The following is a 17,027-nucleotide window of genomic DNA, read 5'->3' on the forward strand; positions in this document are numbered from 1 at the left end:
ATATCACTGTGTGTCTCCTATATGATATTTAACTGACTATTTTTATTGTGACAACCAATGATTTGTACAAGAAAATAATTACTTTTCACAATGTTGCCCAAACTTTTGCATCCCACTGTATTAGTATGTTTTGTCATTAGTATAATATGAAATAAATTCTACTTGTGTCAAGTCGGGTGCCAATATTTGCTGTGTAGTAGAACAGAGACATTTTGTCATTATAAATGTTTATTTGAAAAAATATAAATTCATTAACAAAAACATTTATCATAAATATATGAAATTTAACTATTTACAGAGAGACAGGAATAAAAAGGACCCAGCTTGGAGTGGAAGAGCCTCAGGGAGAAGGAGGAGAAAAATAAGAACATTGTTTCTGCCCTGGAGAGCTGCTGCCTCATCAGAAAACTACTGATCATTAGGGTCCAATGTTTCCAAATTTAACACAGCTGTGCTGTTTTCAAAAACTAATTTATAAATTTGAAATTTCACGAATTCTCGTGTCTGAGGCGGCATGCTCTCCAGAGCAGGAACAAGGCCGAGGAGGAAATGTTCAGTTGGAGACGGGCGTGGCCTCTTTAGGGACTCCAGGATGGCCAGCTCCACCGCCGATGGACCGTCCTGGGACCCGTCCCTCGCCCGCCTTCGAGCTGTCCTCCTCTGTGGGCCTGTAAAACACAGCACAAAACAACACAAAGTAATGAGAAGGCTGCTACTAGATTTTCATTTTCAAAATTGAAAAAAAACCAGGATATAAACTGATTGGTTGTAGATATTTAGTAAAGGTGATCACAAGGGAATTCAAGCAAGTAAAAAGCTGTCAGTGCTTGATGTTCATACCTGTGGGTGCAGCAGCAGGAGTGGAGGGACCAGGGACTGGAGAGCCAGGAGAAGAGACAGTTGAGGACTCTGCTGCATGATTACTTGACTCTATGAAGACAATATTAAATGTTAATATTATTATTAATGTTAATATAGGTTGAAGACAATAGTCATAGAGAATATTATATTATTATATACTTATATACTTATTATTATATACAGTGGTCTCTCATTTATTGCAGCACATGAACAGTAGTCACAGTTCTCACAAGTTGATTCTCAAAGTGCAAACCTTTGTCGATTTTAAAACGTAAAAGTATTATGCCGCGCTTTTTCTCCGTCTGCGGCGCCACTTTTGTGCGCCTTTTTTGCTCCCGGTGCAGGTGTCTATTTCCGAATGAGGCTCATAGTTATGAGTGTTTTTGTGCTGTTTTTTTCTATTGGACGTGATGGTTATCAAAACCAAACATGATAAGTTTGGCAAGCGCAGGAGACACGACACGGAGGAGATTTGTCATTTGGGCTGCAGAATGCAATGCGCATAGTTGAAAGCTGTACGGTGCAATAAAAAAAATCAGCGAAAAGGCGAGGCAGTGACGGATGAACAGCGGGACTACTGTATACTGTTTATTAATAAACAAAATATGTTCCTGTATGACAACACGCATAAATTAACTGCCTACATTAACTCAATGTAAACATACCTTCTGACTGACACTCCCCTGCTGCCTCTTCGGGCTGTCCCTGGTCCTCGGGGGAGAAGTTCTCCACGGTCCGCACCATATTGCCACTTGTCTCCCGCGGGGTGAGGAAGGGGTCCAGAAACCCCATGACCGCGAAGAACTTCCATCTTCTCCCCGATCCTGCTGCAGACCCACTCCTCTTCTCCTTCTCTGCCTTCTTCTCCTTATTATATGTGTCCCTGAGGCTCTTCCACTTTCTCCTGCAGATGTCCTCTGAATAAACGCATTATCTTGTTAGCGGAAAGGTATTTGTACATCAGTGGGAAAATAGCGGGACAGTAGGCGGGCTTGCTAGCTTTTGCGCGGGTTCATCGGGTCAGTCTGAAAATTAAAAAGAAGGAATGAACTTACCAGGTTGCCCGATCTCCTCACTTATGTGTCTCCAAGCTAGGTCCTTTTTATTCCTGTCTCGGTAAAAGTAGTAGCTAGCATCGTACAGCTCCGGGTGATTAGCCACGGCACTGATTAGCTTTTCCTCCATACTGAATGAAGAATGAAGGGCTTTGGCTGGATCTGCCCCTTTGACCTAGGTCAGAGCCACGTCACCAGGCCCCTGATTGGTTGTCGCGGCGCGATTTGACGCTGGAGTTCAGATTTTTCCAACTCGAGCGGTAGACGCGAAACGCGCGTATGCACAAAATGCAACACAAAAACTCACGCGCGTGGTTTTATTCGCGAGTCAAACGCGCCAGACGCGCTACACTGACGCGCGTTTCACGAGTTTTGGCGTTTTCGCGACGCAAATCTGCTTCCGAATTTTCGCGGGACCCGCAATCGCGCGTCATCGCGCTTTTCCATTGACTTTACATGTAAACCTGACGCTCTATTCGCGTCCATCGCGTTCGGTGTGAACACACCGTAACACTTCTGGAGTCGTTACAGTATACTAGGACCAGTTAGGTTCGACTACTAGAGTAGTAATGAGTGTAGCATGTAATAAAGACCACAGACCAGAAAATACGTTTAAATTGCCGGCTTGTTATTTTGTGAAGACAGAGAATAGACAGTTAACACACATCACATAAAACATCCAACATCACACATTTAAGGAAAACAAGATATTTCCTTTCCCCTTTTTGTTCAGTATATTCTGTTAGTTTATCCTATTTATCTCAAAACCTTTTATTTGGCTTTAAAAGGATGTTATTTTCAACCTAGGTTATTGTCTTATTTATTTCAAGTTCTAAGTTCAAGTTTATCCTTTGATCTATTTGCATTAACACTGTGTTATTTTAAATCAAGTTCAGTTCTTTAGGCCCAAGATTTAATTTAATCTTGGTCTAGGTTCACCTTTCAATCTCAACCAGTTCTTATTTTGTTTTAACCCAACAAACTTATTTACATTTCCATTAACACCATTAGAGCATTAAAATGTAAGGTTGACCAAAATAATTTACAAAAACATGTAAAAACTAAAAACAATTCAGCAAAAGGCTGAATAATCCCCTTAAACAAACAAATAAGCAAAAGAAAGTTGTCTCTGTGTCCTTTAACTATTAATCCTGGAATTACTCCAAATGATTATCCAGTGCTTTGAAAGTCCGCTGTTCTTTTGCAGAGGTGTATGGATTAATCCTACCAGTTTTTCAGCGAAAGAGCTCAACGTCCAGCAGGGGGCGTTTTCCTTTTTCCTGCTCGGTACAGTTCAATGGGTCCGTGGGTGGCTCGCCATCTTGTTTCTCGCTCAGCGGATCAAACTCCGATTCTAGCTCGGCATTTCCCGATCCAAACCTTAATGGCCTACCATAACAACAAAATAAAGTGCATAAACATTCGAAAATAACACAAGGGTAGCTCTTAAATAACAGTAAAAGTCCATTTTTCCAGCTTATTTAGCCGTGAATGAGGTGACGCCAAAATGGCGCGCTGAAACACCGTCAAAGGCCTTTGAAGTACAGCCTGTGTGTCGGTTAAGCACGAATCCACCGTGTTTAACATAAAACAACATAAATCTGCTACCTTGGCTCTCTGTTTGCATGAAATGAGCAATATAATACAACAAAACATTTCTTGCATGAAATAAAATACAATTTCTAAACTCACCAAGTCCCGTTCGGTTATGTTCACAACGTCACCGAGGCAAGGACAGGTCGGAAAAACAAAAAATATATTCTCCAGAGTACAAAAATGGCTTTATGTAGATTTCTGGCTCGTTTTTAATCTTTTTTCACTCGTTTAGGCAGCAGCTCCGCAAGGACTGTCTGCATTTCTCCCTCTCTAGCATCAAAAAGAATGAACAACCCGATTGGGTGTGGCTATCACAGGAGTCACGCTGCAGCGTGCCCTTTCACAATAAGAGTCTCAACACATATTTTAGCCATTTTACCTGAATTAACATAAAACACCATGAATTAGCAAGTTTTGTACTCTTTTAACATGTTTTTAAACACAATGAAATCCTATAACATGAATTATATCATTTCTGATGTTTTTAATGAATTTTCTTAACCATTATGATCTATTTATTTATCACCTGTGATATATTTCTTATGACTGTTTTTACTAACAGGCTTTTATTTATTGGCAGTTATGTTAACCAGGGTTACATATACACTGCTACAAAACAGCACAAAAGAAGGAGGACTGTGTTATTACGAAACAAGAAGAGTTCCCAGATGGTACAGTGGACACATGTGTGACTCCTGTGATTAAAGCATCTTTCTTTCAGCTTAACGAGTGAACCGTCAGCTCGTTCAAACACACGTTAAACTCCATTTAGCTCGACACCACCGAACAGAGGCAGCAATATAACATAGCTAACATTAACAGTGCAGTGAATCCTGCTTGATATTCAGGACTGCAAACCGAGCAGCATCACTGACTTTCAGCCTGTTGTGTTTGTGGATATATGACTGACTTTAATTATCCATAAAATCATCACATTCTCTGTAAGATTAAAGTCAACTATTGAACGGCGTATATTTTGGAGTAAAGGCTTTAAAACCAAGTTAGTACAAACATCGCTAATGTCACATAACTTTCCCGACATGTGGCCAACAGTAATGTTTTAATGTTCTTTATTATAAAAAACATTTGCGCATAAATAAGTGACATAATATTCAGTACTTATTTCTGAAAGTTTACTCTTCGGCGGCTCCGCTTCAGCCGTTTTTTTCGGCAAAATTATCCACACCACAGCCGCGCTATGAAATCTGGGATATGTTGGGCCATGAAGGCTACAGCGACCGATCCTTAAAATTCAGGGAAATTAAGGACGCATTTGAGTGCCGCATTTCGAGCAGCCTTCAAATTGGGACAGCCTTTGTCGTGTCGCTGTGACGTAATCGGCCTTAAAATGCGGCCTTTAAGGCTGCAGACCCCAAATCCGGTCATTGGTACATCCTGGTTTGTGTAGTTACTAGGTAACAAAAGCTCAACACTGCCCCTAGCGTCCTGGAGCACTTCCGTTGTGTTTTGGAATTTGTATGTGCTTTGGGGTTTGCATGTGTTTTGGAGTTTGCAAGTGTTTTGGAGTTTGCATGTGTTTTGGAGTTTGCAAGTGTTTTGGAATTTGCATGTGCTTTGGGGTTTGCATGTGTTTTGGAGTTTGCAAGTGTTTTGTTGTTTGCAAGTGTTTTGGAGTTTGCATGTGTTTTGGAGTTTGCATGTGTTTTGGAGTTTGCAAGTGTTTTGGAGTTTGTATGTGCTTTGTCTCCAGGGGCCACCGTACTTAACAGCCTTTTGGAAATGATTTTCATACTTTCATGTAACAGTAAAAAAGAAATAATCCCCCTTTTGTTGTAGATGCGTAGTATTAGATGGTGGGCTCCTGAAGCCATCAAATTGAAGAGGTGGAGGTGGAAGGACGTCTGGTTGATGTACTACAACCCTCCAAGCTGGCTGTGGATGCTGGGAGGAGACAGCACTGTCTTATGAAGCCAAGTCAACCAGTGATACATGCAAACTTGTATCCTGGTGATAATTGGAGAGATGTCTGCCAATAAGTCTTTTGTGCAATATGAGGACATCTGAATAAGCAGCTCCCCCTACAGCCTCCTGTGAGGTATACACCTTTAAAGAATATACTCTCATATTTCAGAGTTTAAGAACAATTTCAACCAAACAATAATCAAACACATAGAGAGGAAGAAACAGAGAAACACAGGAAACCCTAACCACCATGTTTGGAGGATCAGACTTTTTTGTTTTTGCTTTTTTCTTCAGTAATCAGACATATCATACTGCAATGTGTGCATACATGTACACAGAATAGCTTGAATGAAATGAAACCATAACAGTAGTATTTAACTAAAACTTCTAAAGTACCTTGTATTAAATATAATTGAACCTTTGTTTTTCATGTACTTTAAAATGAAAATAATGTTTAATGTCAGTTTTAGCACACATTCGAACATGAACATGGCCGCTGTCGTCTTCTTCTCTCTCATTCTCTCTCTGTCTTCTCCCCTGACGATTTCCTCCTCTTTTTCCTTATTTCAGCACCTCCCGACAGTACCACAGTCCCACTCTTGGATGAAACAACAATGAAGTAGAACAAAGGAAGCTTTTATCACAAAAAAGTACATTTGGGATGTGTCCACTAATAAAGGCACTTTTTTCTTGTTTAAAAACAAAAGTGAGAAATAAACTAATAATGTAGGTAAAACAGAAATATTTCCTGGATTTTTGCTTCTATGGTAGTGAGGTGCAGCAGGGTGTGTACTGATGAGGGAAGCCTGGCTCCTTCATTTAAATTTGGTCAGACTTTGAGGTCATATTGTGAGTTGCTAACCTCTGGATTAGCTCGCATGTCATCATCACACAGAAGATCTCAGAAACTGTAATGTCAATGTCAATGTTTTCATCCTGAATTGATTGAATAAAAATGGCAGTTTTATAAAAGTTACGCCTCCCTATTTTTGCCGTTTCCTGTCTTGGCTGCTTCATTCATGTTGGAAATATCATATCCACCAGCAAGCTGACTCTGAGGGAGACCATCAGCCTCAGCAGTGAAGGGCAGAAAGGTGCACGTGGAATACACATTATGGTATTCTACCAATTATGTAAGTGTTAAGAAAAAAATTATATCTCTATGTTTTGATAATAGTTTTTCAACATCTAATATTTGAGATAATTCTGATCTTTTTGTCATTAATCTCTTGGATGAGCCCCCAACTGTGCATGGCCCCCTGGGCAAGTGTCCAGCATGCCCTTTGGGTGATCCAGCCCAGCCTGGATAGCAAAATGACTCTGGACCGGTGTTGTACCAAAAAGTGATTGTCTGTTCATATTTATTCTACTGTAAATGACTTGTTGGTATAGAATATATGAAACATATGTCAAATGTTTCCTCGTGAATGATATCATCCCTTCTATCCCTTTGAAGACGTGAGGCTCCATAAATGCTAAAGAGGTAAGTATTATTTCTCAGTTGCAATTAATAGAAAATAAACTGTAGAAAAATAAACAAAAGAAAGAAGAAGAGAAATAACAATTTAACATAAACCCGTGACACACTCCAGGGTAGGGCTGGGCCATATCATACCATTCACGATAATACGGGTGTAATGTTGGGCAATGATAAGAAAATGAAATATCGCGATAGAATATGGGTAAAACGCGCATGCCCAGTGCCTTTGTTTACATACGCACATGGCGGCGATGCAGAATGAGAGGAGCGAAAGTAGATCGTTGAATGAAGAAGAATGAAACGGATGAACCAGAATTGGTTTGTAAAAATGCTGCAACTTCAGTGGTGTGGAACTGGCTTACCTTTCGTCTGTCAGATACACAACAAAGCACTATTTTGATAGCGCATGCTAGGGCTGTCGTTATTACCGTGTTTTTTGGAAAATACGGCACACTTAACATCAATCCTTTGATAATATTTTTTTTAGTCGCATTTGCGACCAAATTGGTCGCACTCTAGAGCCCTGCAAGAGGATAGCAGAAATGGCAACAAATATAACAATAAAGATATTTTAGTTGGCGTAGAAGGACTAATGTGTTTTACCAAAATAAAGAAGAGATTGCAGGCTCTTTAACAGCTCCGTGAACTGAGTCCGGATCGGAGTCCACTTGCACAGCGAGTCTGGAACTTGATTTGGATCCGGTCGTTTCCCAGATCATCCGACCCGGATCCGCTGTTGATTATAAGCTAGAATGATGCCCGCTAATGTTTGGCTCGAGTGTCCTAACGGCTATTACGGCAGCCAAGGAGAGCCCTTAATCTCCTACAAGGAGACTTTACACAGGTTAGTGTTGGTCTACATGTTCTTTGCTGTCATCCACTGACATAGATGCATGTTTTGTAATCATAATCCATTTGTTCTTCCATGTACATTTTTTCTTACATGATTTTGTTTTTTCTGTGCAGAATTTTCAAAAGGCGACGGCCCCGTCCAGTCCCTGACAATAATGACCAAGACACAGTTGAATACAACACTGACGACCGTGACACTGTGGACTACAACACTGATGATTTTGTTGACTACAGTAGTGACAGCAGCAGAGGTCTCTTTAGAGCCATCAAGGCATTGGGACTTTTGGTCCTCCTGCTGGCCTTGTGGTAGTACTACGTGCTTTTCTTCTGGATTAAGCTTCTCTTCTTATTCTCTGTTTCTCTTCATCCACCAGGATTGATTTTCAGTATTGGAGGGCTGAAAATGGACTTTTCCACCCTGTTCATGAGTGAGGTATGAAAATCATATGAAGCTCATAGTATATTCCCTGAAAATTACTCAGATAATGCCGGTTTATTATATATTATTATTAAATAGACTTTTCAATCCAGAGTACTTCAAGATTAGCACCCGCTGCTATCTGTATATCCTCCCTCATAGTAATCACAGTATTCCTAAATTTACCATCCTTTCAAGAGTTAAAAAACTTTTGTCCGACTAACCCATCTTGGTTTTTTTTTGTGTCTCAGGATCACAAAGTAGATGTCATCCACTCCGTCACACTGCATGTGTTGAACAACTGGGGCAATTATAATCTGTTGTTGTTGTTGTTGTTGTGAAATAACTGAAATAAAAATTTCAATTCAATTCGAATTCAATTACGAGTATTCTTGTCTGTACAGCTTACGAGTTCATTCTTTATGTATAAAAGAAAAGAGAGGAAAAATGTGAAAGTGAATCAGACTCCAAAACATATTTAAATAATTGTATTAGATCCAAAACATCCGGAAGCATAAACACAAATAACCACACACACAGAGACGGGGGAAAGCAGAGAAAACAACAAAACACTACTACACATGGAAAATAAACATATTTATAAGGACCTCCCGAGGAGGACGACCCACGAGGATCGCCAGCCCGAGGTACAAAAAGACATAAGTCCTGGGTCCCCAGATCCAGGCCATGATATAAAGTGGTCAGTGTTACTGTTCTCCCAGGCAGTATTATAAAGGGTAGTATCCAGGCATCCATGAAAAAGAAGATTTATAAGGTTGAGGTGAGTTAGAAGTAAGCTAGCCAGCTGACATGATATATTTTGTACCAGCTAATGTATTTAATAAAACACACATACAACACTGCTAAAACAGTGGAAGTAAACAAAATTGAAAATCTCCATAACAGAGTTTTTTGGAGAGTTAGTTATGTTAGCCTAGTTGAGATTATCTATCTGCCGGGTGACTAGCTACAGTGTTGCCAGTACACACAGCAGCACTGCAAGTGTTTGTTAGAATGTTTAGGGTAAGCATTAACTTTCTTTCAATGTACGTGCATGTTGAGGGTCAGTCAGTGAGGTTCAGCTCCTGTGAGTGCCCGATTGGCAAAGATAAGTGCCATCATATGGCTGCATTGTTGATTTGGGTGGAGAAGAATGTGTATCGCACTGATGTGGAATGTGTATAGAAGAGCGTGAAATTATCCAAAGCAGAATAAATTACTGCTTTTCGCTACTCAGGTTAAACAAACCCCAAACCCCAGCAGCAGTCTATTGTATTGAGTGTCCACTAAAATTAAAATAAAAGCGTTCTAACATCTCACTTGCTTGTTTTTATTAAGGCATACATGTACACTATTTTTATTAATAGATATTTCGCTACTGAGGTTAAACATGATATATAAGTCACTTAGATAACTTCTAAATGTTAAGTTTGGTTTATTTCAGTGTTTTATTTGTTCCTGAGTAAATCGGTTTGGCTGTGATTAAAGTTAAGCTTCATAACATATTACTCACAGTTAAATTAAAAGGGGAGGGCAGTAAAAACTCCAGACATGTGACATCATCAAGTACGCTGGTGTTCCAATTGTACAAATCGCAAGGCCTTGCTCGCATTCTCGGCAAGTCCGTACTACCGTGCGTTCTCGGCAAGTCCGGTCTCACCGAGAACGCGAGTATGTACTCGCGTACTTAGAATTGAGAAAGGGCCATGCTGCTAGTGATGGGAGCCGAAAGATCTAAAGGGAGCCGGATCTTTTGGCTCCCAACTAATGATGTGTGGATTGATCCTGAAATATCGATTCCTCCAATACCAATCATTTATGTTCTAGAATCGATTCTCACATTAAAATATCGATATTTTAGTAATTTAGAGTAAATTTGTAGTTTATCATTAACAGGAACACAGTGGAAAGAAACTATAACATTCGGATTGTCTCTATTCAAAGGAACTACTTCCTCTTCCGCCTTTCATAGTCATGTGCGAAATACGGCTGTATAAATGTCTCGCAGCCCCTTGGCGTGCGCACTAGGGCTGGGTATCGTCACTGATTTCTAGAATCGATTCAATTCCGATTCCCAAGGTCCCGAATCGATTCGATTCACGATTCGATTTAATTCGATTCAATTCGATTCGATTCGAATCTGGGAAATTTTGACAGTCAGAAATATTATAATTCAGATCAGTACATTTACATATTTTTGTATCTATAAAAAGGAAGCTGACACATTATCAAAGGTGTAAGCATCACAGCAGATGCCTTTGTGTCAAAGTAGCTGAAGATGAAACACAGAAAAACATAAAGGCGATTTTCCTGGCCTGGGATTTTATAAAAATATTCTGCAGTACATCAAAAACGAAAGAAAACCATTAATCAACACATGAACATTACCTCTGAAGTTACAGCGGTTTTATTAGAGACACGGCTAAGCGTTTTGCATTTTGCATAATTTTAAAAATTTTAAGTTTGTTCAGTATTGAACGGCAGAAATTAGGTTTTCTTTTCGGAAGTATATAAATGAAAAAAAAAAAAAACGTCGGCTGACAGCGCTGTAAACAACGGTAGACTTGTGCGTAACAAGCAAGCGAATAATGCAGAAAACAGTATGGAGAGAGGGGGGAGAGGGAGAGAGCGAGAGAGAGAGAGCTGTGCATCGTGGTCGAAGCAAAATAGTAAAAGTAAGAGTGACAAACATCAAACATGACGATGTTTATGTGACGCGTAGTTTGGATCTTCTTTTGCTGCTGGTTCGGTCAATATTGTTTGGAGAGACATCAAACTAAGAGCTTTAGAATCAGCTCATAAAGGGCGTAAACACAAAGCGCGGACCCGCCGACAGATCAGAATCAGCGAGCTGTCGGCTTTCAGCCCAGACTGTGAGAAAGGTGACATCTAACTGATTCTGATCTGCGGGTCCGCGCTGTGTGTTTACGTCTTTGTGCAGAATCCGTGTTCCTGCTCTCATTTACTGTCTTAGCTGTTTGGTGGTTGTTGAAATTTTGTGAGATTTCACAAGAGATTCTGGCATTTCGGGCAAAATAAATTTATATTAAAAAATCGATTCAGGATTTTAATGAATCGATTTTACGTTATCCAAGCCAGAATTTTAATCGATAAATTGATTATAAAAACCCACCCCTAGTGCGCACCCACAACAATGGCTGAGTGTAATTGGAGTCATGTGTGGACGTATTTTACCTCCACAAACAGCTGAGACGTGGTTTGCGATATATGTGGCATATATGTATGCTCCAAGAGTGAGGTGTTGTGGCCATACTAGGGAGACATTCAAAAGGGCTGTTGGGTGTGTGTGTGATAAATACATTTTTCAGGGTTTATTTATCGGATAAAATACGTTAAATGTCACCGTTATTATTGGCTGGCCTAGAAACAGCGGGGGTGTCCAAATTCAGAGGCTGCTTCCACCTGAGGACCCGGCCTTCGCGGTCTAAAGAAAGCTGGGTAGTACGTCACGAGCTCCCTCGGTGGACTGAAACTCTGCCGTCTGCTCCTTGCTATCTAAAATATAACCAGGCACTGACTTAAACTCTCGACCGTCTCACACTTCTGTTTAATCAGTTTTCTGTTTGACGTTTATTCAGCTGTGTGAAAACCCCAGAGGAACCCACCTGAGGGATTAATAAAGTTAAATTGAATTTGATCTAATCTAATAACTTTAATCTCAGCCAAACCGATTTACTCATGAACAAATAAAACACTGAAAAAGCTGAACAATAACATTTTTAAGTTATCAAAGTGACTTATATATCATGTTTAACCCGAGTAGCGAAAGACCGCGGGGGTTTGAAAACGATGTGTTGATCGGCTCAGATATTTGAAGTTTACACAGCTACATTCTCACCTGAAAATATGTTAAAAGTTTTTTTGCAACCTAGCAAGAGAAATAAGAGTAATATTAAAACTAAGTAGCTGCAGTAGTAGTAGCCATTGTTGGAAACTGGAATTAGCTGGGCCGCGCTATAAATTCTGCGATATGGTTTTTCAATTTTGTTGTCCGGGTGAAAAATCGGAAAAAATTCGGGAGAATGGTGGCTACCGGGAGATTTTCGGGAGGTGCACTGAAATTCGGTAATCATATCACATAATATGACGAGCATATGTTGAGGCGACCTGAAGAGGAGGACAGGGACAGGTGCTGCTAGAGCGAGACAGACATCTCTCACGGAGTCCTTTAGTGCTGCAGGCAGGCAAGGTGTTAAAATAGCGCACCACTTTTTTTATTTCTATATGATGAACTCTGCATTATTAGAAGCATTTCGTCACTCATTCAAGTGACTTCTTCAGTCTCAGCTGACTGCAGGTTTCCCCAATTTTATAAACAATACATTTGCACAATGACTGAAACTAGCACCACTGAAGGAACAATGGGCTGGGAGGTCAGTTCCTTGATCAATAATATGCAAATTGTCATGACCATTGATCATCAACCACTGATCAAAGACCACTGAGACCTGCAGTCAGCTGAGACTGAAGAAGTCACTTGGATGAGTGACGAAAGGTTTTTCCCACTGAAAACGCTACGTCCAGATGAACAGAGTCAATCTTTTGGAACACCTATAACTCTAAACATTTTGGTAAATGACATTGCTATTTCATGTTGGTACAAACATATGGCTTCGTCATACCTCAGTCTTTGTATATCAGGTCGTCTGCAGCTGTAGACCATAAGCTGAGCGGTTCAGTTTGACGTGGGAGACCTTTATGTGATCTCCTACATGAAAATCATGAATTGATGCCTCCCTGCACAAGGAGACTGTCATGGTGTCGTGCCCATCCTGATATCACAAACATGACAGAATGAAAGATTTATTCATTAATACAAACAGTCACTAACTACCAAAAGCCTGCAAGCTAATACAATCTGCTCATCTAACACCAATCTCAAATATGCTAAATTTCACCATTTTCAATATTACACTTTAGTTGCACCATTACCTGCTTCAGCTGCAGCTTTCTTATAGGCACTTGTTGTTTGCCTGCAACAACTTTCCTCACTGCTGAACACTGAAAATTCAATTAAAATCTAATGTCAGTTATAGTGATTGCATAAACCTGTGTGTGTAGATCTAGGCGTTTCTTTCTTGACTTACTACATCTATTATTTTATTATTGTTGTTAATGATAAATCTACAACCATTTACAAAATAACAGCGGTTGATCTTGTTCTCACAATTTAGTGTTTGTTTGACAACAACAACAAAAATTATTATTTTTACTTTTAAAGACATAAAAAAGTAATGGTTTCTTTGAAAACCTAAAGAAATATCAATTTTGATGGAACCAAAAATATTTACCTCCACAACCTCCCCTTCCACTGTCATAAGCCCTCCAAACGTTACACTCATTTTCAGTGGTGTTGCAGGGACAGGTGGATGAAGAAGCTCCTCTGCTTTTTTCATGAGGGCCTCTGTTACTGTAAGGGCAGGTGCCTTAAAAAACTGGGTCCTTGCTGTAATATTGGTCAGATAATGGGGAGCTTGGCTCCTCAGCTCATGCCCCCTCATCATGTAAGACATGCCTTCTTTGAAGAATTCTCGTCTAAAGTAAAACAGAGTAATTTTCATCACTGTCTCTCCATCAGTGATGGCTGCCATCTTATTCTTTTGGTTAGCAGTGGTTTAACCACTCCATCTTGGATATCCCAGCTGATCACCCTGAGCTGGTCGCCAAATTTTAACACCCAGATGTGTATGGGTGGGGGCCGGACGTATGGCGTCTCAGGCCGGTTAGTGGTTAACTTCATTAAGGCCATTCTGAAACTGCGTTCTGATATAACGCAATAACACCTGTTGCTTTCATGCTGTTTATGATTTCTGGGTATTTAGATTGAACGGTGGGAACGAGAAGAGGTGGCGTTCATATCAATTGGGTGCTGCGTCCTGTTTCGATTGCCAGAATCCAAAGCCTCGAGAATCTGCTCTGCACATCTGGGCTGTCGGTAAAAACAAAAACAAAGATGTGAACATACACAGAATGCCACACAGCGGAAAACTTACAGTGCACTGCTATCAAAATACATTTTGCACAGTAGCAATCATGATACAAGAATTAAGTGAAACATAGTCTAATACTGCAAGATAATCTGTGATGCATCATATCTGCCCCTGATGAAATAAAACATACACCTAAACATGCTTAAAGCAGGAATTTTAAGCATTTTATTCAGACATTTACATTTCCACACATTTCTGTGCAATATCATTATTTCTCAGTCTTAATAATGAGGCAATTCATTTAATTAGCTTCGTGATTTGCTTTCCCCTGCCTTTATCCCCTGTGAGTTCCTTCTTCTGCAACATAAGTGAGTTAAATTCCTCATTCATTGGATAAGCACTATCATGAAGTAGTGATTCTGGTTAGTCACATTGGTAGAGGAATCTATGTAAAGCACCAGACTGCTCAAATAAACATACAGTTGTGGTCAAAAGTTTACATACACTTGTAAAGAACATAATATCATGGCTCTCTTCAGTGTACAAATGTAAAAACTCCAAAACACGTAAAAACTCAGAAGCACATAAAAACTCCAAAACACGCATTTTTGACACATTGCTGACCAATGAGAACTGAGAAAATCAGTTCGCGGTCAGTAAGCACAACCACAACTCATACATAAGGCGCACTGTCGATTTTTGAGAAAACAAAAGGATTTTAGTGTAAGGTAAGGTAGTCCGAAAAATACGGTATATGAGTTTTGTAAGGTAGTTTGTTTCGGGGCAGGAGGCTGGGAGACTTCGCCGTCTGGGATACAGCACAGTTTCACACACTCTTCATTTTGCACTTTATGGCGCTATTGTAAATGGTGAAAATACTAGTAGTGCCAGCTGCACGGCGTCACGGAGGTAACCGCTAACCGCAGCGCTTTGACACCGTGCAGCCCCACGCACGGGCGTTAATTCGTTAACAGAGATTTTCCGCGTTAATACAGTTATGGCGTTAACGTCATTTTAACGAGACTAACGCTGCAGCACTAAAATAGTAATCTCCAAATGTTTTCTACGGTGGCCCTGAGAGGCCAAACGGACTGCAACTTCAGAAAACACTTGCAAAAAGAAAAATGCTGCAAAAAGAAAAACGCTGCAAAAGCACACAAAGCACAACGGAAATGTTTCTGGGGAGACAATAACCGGACGGACCAGTTACACGAACCAAAACATGCTAACAAGGCCCTTTCTCAATTCTCAAGTATGCGAGCACGTACTCGCGTTCTCGGCTAGTACGTACTTGCCGAGAACGCACGGGAGTACGGACTCGCGATTTGTACAATTGGAACACCAGCGTACTTGATGATGTCACAGGTCCGGAGTTTTTACTGCCGTCCCCTCTTAATTTAACTGTGAGTAATATGTTATGAAGCTTAACTTTAATCACAGCCAAACCGGTTTACTCAGGAACAAATAAAACACTGAAATAAACCAAACATTAACATTTAGAAGTGATCTAAGTGACTTATATATCATGTTTAACCTCAGTAGTGAAATCTCTATTAATAAAAATAGTGTACATATACATACGTGTACATACCTTAATAAAAACAAGCAGGTGAGATGTTAGAACGCTTTTATTTTTATTTTAGTGGACACTCAATACAATAGACAGCTACTGGGGTTTGGGGTTTGTTTAACCTGAGTAGCGAAAAGACCGCAGGGTTGAAAACGATGTGCCGGGAGTCCGCTGTTCTCGCCGCCTGTAATAATCCTCGACCTCGCTGTCTGCTATGGAGCTGGCGGGTCACAGACGTCTCCGAAAACGTCGGAGCGTGTTTGGAAATATATGATATCTTGATAAATCGAGCAGATATTTGAAGTTTACACAGTTACATTCTCGCTTGAAAAGAATTTAAAAGTTTATTTTGTGACCCATGAAAGAGTAATATTTAAAAGTTTTTAGCCCCGCTCGTCCACCATTGCCGCGTTTGAGTTTTGGACGAAATGCATTCTGGGATATTTAGCTGTACCAAGTCCACACAAGTCACCACCGATGCATGCTCGATAAAATGGGCGGAGCGAGAACACATCCGGGACTTTTTCGCGTTCTCGGCTTGATGCGTACTTCAAATTGGAACAGTACTTGGTTTCCAACTGATGACGTATCACGAGTACACGAGAACGCAAGTACGCACAAGTACGCATATTGAGAAAGGCCCCAAGTGTGTCACTACCCGATCCGTACCGAAAACCCGATCGGTACCCCGCATGCGCGAAAGGTGTCTACTTCCGGTCGAAGCGTTTTACGATAGTTACAGGTCAGAGTATCTGTTAAGATGTTAAGAATAATAAGTATCTCTTAAAATGTTTCCGATAATGAAACCTTTAATATAATGTAGAAAAAACAAAAAAAATAAGAAGATAATGACAGATCGGAACTCCTTACTGCGCATGTGCAAAGTCGGACCGTACAAATCGGGTCTACCCGATCCGTACCGCGCATGTGCAGGGGTTTTCTTCTTCTTCTATTCGTTTAATGGCAATGTACTCCCCAGTGTACGAGGATACCGCCACCTGCTGACTGAGCGAATGAACCCTATTGTAAACTGAATTAGCATCATTACAAACTTGTGTTAAATTTGATTTAGTGATAATCGAGTGTGTTTAAGCTTGTCTGTGTGGAGAGGATTGTTGGAATAGTGATGATGATGTCCGCTATCACTGTCAATTGCCAGTAAACACTTCATCTGGCTGCTGAATCTTCATGTGACATATTATAAAGTCTGTATTATTAACTCTGTCATTAGGCACCATTCTTCTTATTTTACGGTGCTGTTGTTCAATCGGGGAACGCTCTCTGTTGAGGAGAAAAGAAAAAATTTGTTGCGGATACGGAT

The 17,027-nt window shown here is 40.3% G+C and overlaps 2 protein-coding genes across 2 annotated transcripts; one reads left to right on the top strand and one right to left on the bottom strand.

The window, feature by feature from the left end:
• Positions 1 to 210: 210 nt before the first annotated feature.
• LOC146522005 (uncharacterized) lies at positions 211 to 2,046 on the bottom strand. The gene is made up of 4 exons (XM_085150127.1): positions 1,917 to 2,046; positions 1,527 to 1,778; positions 841 to 930; positions 211 to 668 (listed from the first exon to the last, which is right to left on the bottom strand). Exons 1-4 carry the CDS (start codon positions 2,044 to 2,046, stop codon positions 409 to 411), a joined length of 732 nt encoding a protein of 243 aa, XP_085006253.1. The 3' UTR covers positions 211 to 408.
• A 5,515-nt stretch (positions 2,047 to 7,561) lies between these two features.
• On the top strand, positions 7,562 to 8,541 carry LOC146522006 (uncharacterized). The gene is made up of 4 exons (XM_085150285.1): positions 7,562 to 7,759; positions 7,882 to 8,018; positions 8,142 to 8,200; positions 8,437 to 8,541. The coding sequence occupies exons 1-4, from the start codon at positions 7,668 to 7,670 to the stop codon at positions 8,524 to 8,526; spliced, it is 378 nt and encodes a 125-aa protein (XP_085006411.1). The 5' UTR covers positions 7,562 to 7,667; the 3' UTR covers positions 8,527 to 8,541.
• Positions 8,542 to 17,027: the final 8,486 nt, after the last annotated feature.

This window comes from Neolamprologus multifasciatus, chromosome 3, assembly GCF_963576455.1.
Source record: "Neolamprologus multifasciatus chromosome 3, fNeoMul1.2, whole genome shotgun sequence".
Taxonomy (NCBI): domain Eukaryota; kingdom Metazoa; phylum Chordata; class Actinopteri; order Cichliformes; family Cichlidae; genus Neolamprologus; species Neolamprologus multifasciatus.